Genomic DNA, 4,326 nt, shown 5'->3' on the forward strand with positions numbered 1-4,326 from the left:
GACCCTGGATGTGACTCGGGATTACTGCTTTCTGAAGGTAAAATCCACCCCAAGTCACCCTCGGGATTACTGCTAGGTGGGTTAACAAGACACTGCAATACTGCATACCAAAATTACAAATTTTCAAATATTTTAAAGGTATATCAGAAGGTTAGATACGTTGTTAGAAATTGATAGAGAAGGTCTCACACCAATATATCATCGACACATTTTGCGTTACATAGCTGCATCTTCAGGATGAATCACATCAAGAGACCTGAAATTTAGCAGATTTAACATTGAATACAGCAAATGGTATATGAACGTACAATTAATTAAAATGAATCTCTACTCACACCTATATAGTTTAATATTAAAGACTAATGCAGGTATTTATGCCACTTGGCAAACTTTGATATGCGGTATTGCAGTGTCTTTGTTTAAGGACATTCTGATTTTATGTTGATGAGCTAATAAAAATGTTTTTATTCTCTATGTGCCTTGAAGGTCCCGCTTTTCTGCACACATCCATTTTGTCTGTTTAATTTGGGATGTGGCATACATTCTTGTATTTTATTGATGGTTATCATTGATCAACGAACCCTCTTTCTCAATTAACATTGTTGAAAATCATTTAGGAGTGATGGAGTTATTTCTAAACCATTCATCTAGCAAGGGACTGGCACAGGAAAACAAATTAGTATTTCTCTAACCTGTTTAGGTTTCCATTCCTGATGCTGATAAGATTTGGTTAGCAACAGGACTGCTGTTGTGATATGGTTCTTACTATTTTGACCGAGTATAAATTCAATATTCTGTACACAAATCACGGCCAATCCCAATCCCAAAAATTTAGACAAATTATAGAGCAGAACCCATACAATTGAAAAATAAAAGCTTTGTGGCACATAAATTTAGTTTAGGAAGTCTTCTGCACTGTAATAAATATCCTGTGTAATAGAATGTCTTGACCATTATATAAACTCGGGCAGAGTGGGACTACTTTAAAGTTGCTGTGGCAAGTGTGTGGCTCTTGTGAGTGGAATCAATATATTCTCAAATAAATATTAGTCTTGGATGAACTGTCTTGTTTTAATTTTTGCAAATATTCAGAATAATATTGGTAATTTGTTTTTGTTTTTTTCAGTCAATAAGCTCCCAGTCTCTAAACCAGTCATTAACACAACCAGCTCAGAAGCAACAAGCCACTGCTATCTTCCAGCCTGGGATGACACAAGTGAGTATTTTTAACACTGTGTTTTTGTTGCTAGTTTTATGTATTCTCTCTAATAGGTCCCAGTGGGACTACTTTTCTATGCATTACTATGGTTAGACAAACATGTCAGCCTTTCTTGGCACATGTTTGTACACCTCTGTGTTTCACTTGAAATTTCAACTAGTCATAATTATTAACATTGGACATCTATACATGTATGTATTTAGCGTTGGTCTCCTTTTTATCTTTTCTGTTGTCTTTGCTTTCATTACTTTGCTCCTTGCACGTGCTTGGAATATAAAAACATTGATGATGTCACAGACTAGGTAAATTAAATGTTTGAAGGGTCTGATTTATTTTTATAATTTTTCCTGCAGCCGATTTTTCAATTCACTGCACAATTTGGAGCCATGAAGCACTTGAAAGACCAGCTGGAGCAAAGGACACGCATGATAGAAGAGAATATTCATCGGCAACAGGAGGAGCTCCGGAAAATCCAAGAACAGTTGCAGATGGTCCATGGGCAAGGCTTTCAGGTGAAAAGCATGGCAAGATAAATGATTTTTTTAAATCATAAATTTTTAAAAAAATATGTTTTGGACTTTTTCATGATGGGTGTCGTGTGTTCCAGCAGATAAAAGAAACAAGTGTCGGGTCCCACTTATTAAACACTGCCATCCAGTGGCCAAAAGTCAAACTTACCTAAAAACTTTAGTTTATTATTATTACAAAGTATTTATATAGCGCTATCATATTACCCAGCGCTGTACAAAGTCCATAGTCATGTCACTAGCTGTCCCTCAAGAGAGCTCACAATCTAATGTCCCTACCATAGTCATATGTCTTTAATACAGTCTAAGGTGAATTTGGGGAGAAGCCAATTAACCAACTACATGTTTTTGGGATGTGGGCGGAAACGGGAGGAAACACTCAGGGAGAACTTTTAAACTACATGCAGATAGTGTCCTGGTCGAGGTTCAAACCTGGGACCTAGCTCTACAAAGGCCAGAGCACTAACCTCTTAGCCACCGTGACACCCCTATTTAATGATAATCAGGTTATCATTAATAAACAGGAATATTGTAACCGCACCATTTTGTGCAGCACTGTACAATTAATAGGGGATTTAAAATGACAGATAGAGAGTGATACAGGAGGACCAGAGGATCCTGCCCCGATGAGCTTACAATCTAGGAAGCACCCCATTTCAAACAACTTGAAAATATTCTGGGCCTTGTAAAGAATAAAAATGTTTCACATTTTGTTAAATCCTAATTGTTTCAGAGATGTTAGTTGCTAATCAATGGATTTATTATTAATGACACTGTCATTGCCACTTCTAAAGATGAGGTAGTACTTAAACTGACACCAATGTGGGTGGTTTTATTATTGTTCTCACTGCATTTATCAGTCATGTCTGTGAGCATGTCACTTTAGAGATTTATCCCTCTTATATGGGTGTGTTTTCTTCATAGTTTTATCATAATGCTTTAGGCTATCATGCTTGCAGCTTCATTGGTGGGGTCCTTGAAATTCCTAAGGAAGTTTGGCATTTGAGAGTGGCTGCTAATCTGCTGGTGTTTGTATGCGTGTTCTCTATTTCTTTGTGTAGGGTAAAAGTATATTGGGTCTATATCTGCACAATAAGGATCTGATTTGTTTATGTTCCAAGAATGTGATGAATTCTTTCCTACCATTACCCGACCCCAAGAATTACTTAATAAAGAAGACATAACTGATCACTGTGTGTTAGAACACAGCCAGATGTAAATGTTATATAGGGAATATTATATTACATTATATTGCATATGCAATATTTGATTCCAAAGCATGTTCCGTTTTTTCCCCAAAGATGTTTTTGCAGCAGTCTACACCTAGTCTTAACTTTGGACCAGTGCAGACACCCACTGGAAACGTCTCCAACATGCAGCAACTGCCACAGCTTACCATGCAAGGCCAGGTAGTCCAAACCAACCAGCTGCAGGGAGGCCTGAACACCGGCCACATGGGAGGCCCCCACATGCTACAGCAGCAGCAGCAGCCTCTACAGAACACCAGCCAGGTAAGATGACTTTGTTATTAATGTATACAAAATATATTTTATCTGAACATATTCCCTTTTTTTAAACTTGCTTTTAGATATATTTAAATTGTGACATGGTTATGACTTTGAGTGGAACTAAACCCACTGATATAGCATTCCAAAAAAGCTGAAGTGAATCTGAATTCATACATACCAATGTTGTTTTCTGCAGTGTTTTTATTTGCATTTTGCCTGCTAGTTCAAATGCAGGAGGTTTCCACTGCACAGTGTAATAATGCTTGTTTTAGTTTTTTAGATTGGTTCCTTGCATAAAGTTGGAGTGAGGTTTGGTGGGGGCGTCATAATAATCTGATCCGTCTTTCAGCTTTTCCAGACAATCACTTACATATTACAGTTAACAAAAAACTTCTCTTCCTTGTAGGCTTTAAAGGGAAGCTCTAGGTCAGGGGTGTCAAACTCTGTCCCTGCACGTCCTTTTTTTTGGCCCCCAAAAGCATTCTTAATATGAATTGCAGCTGGCCCGCTGCTACTGCAATCCGTAGTAATGGCGGCCCAGCTGCAATTCATGTTAAGCTGCTGTTCTATAGACATGAGTACAATGTCGCTACTACAATTCCTCGCATCACTCGCGTCTCCAGACCAGCGGCCTCTCTGCCTATGCGTGGCCCCGCATTTTATAGGCGCAAGTGATGCCAAGAATTGTAGTAGCGGCATCACTCGTGTCTGTTGAACAGCAGCCTATGTGTAGACCTTGTGGCGTTTATACTGACAGGTAAGCTCAATAATCAGGAATTATCAGGAATTATCATTGAGCTATTGCTATATAAATTGTTTTACTGTGCCAGAAAATGCAATGTAAAACCAAATGAATGCAGCAATTCATTTGTCTTCACGTTGCATTTTCTGGTAAAGTAAAACCATTAATCTCAATAAGAAGAAACAAGAACACATGAGAAGAACATGCAGTAATAAGCAGTGGGTTCATCTAAACAATTTAGTATTACTAATTGCTAATTTTACTCATTACTAATTTCATATTACTGCATGCTCTTCTTGTGTATTCTTGTTTCTTCTTATTGAGAATAAT

General features: G+C 37.7%; 1 protein-coding gene across 1 annotated transcript in view; it reads left to right on the forward strand.

Moving 5' to 3' along the window:
- CLOCK (clock circadian regulator) overlaps nucleotides 1-4,326 on the forward strand; it is a gene marked incomplete at its 5' end in the record, with an annotated part of 20,489 nt that overhangs the window by 9,431 nt on the left and 6,732 nt on the right. Inside the window, 3 exon segments of the mRNA XM_072406226.1 lie at nucleotides 1,127-1,216; nucleotides 1,573-1,731; nucleotides 3,048-3,257. Of these exon segments, the coding sequence (XP_072262327.1) occupies nucleotides 1,127-1,216; nucleotides 1,573-1,731; nucleotides 3,048-3,257 (459 nt within the window).

This window comes from Pyxicephalus adspersus, chromosome 3 (assembly GCF_032062135.1).
Source record: "Pyxicephalus adspersus chromosome 3, UCB_Pads_2.0, whole genome shotgun sequence".
NCBI classification, from domain to species: domain Eukaryota; kingdom Metazoa; phylum Chordata; class Amphibia; order Anura; family Pyxicephalidae; genus Pyxicephalus; species Pyxicephalus adspersus.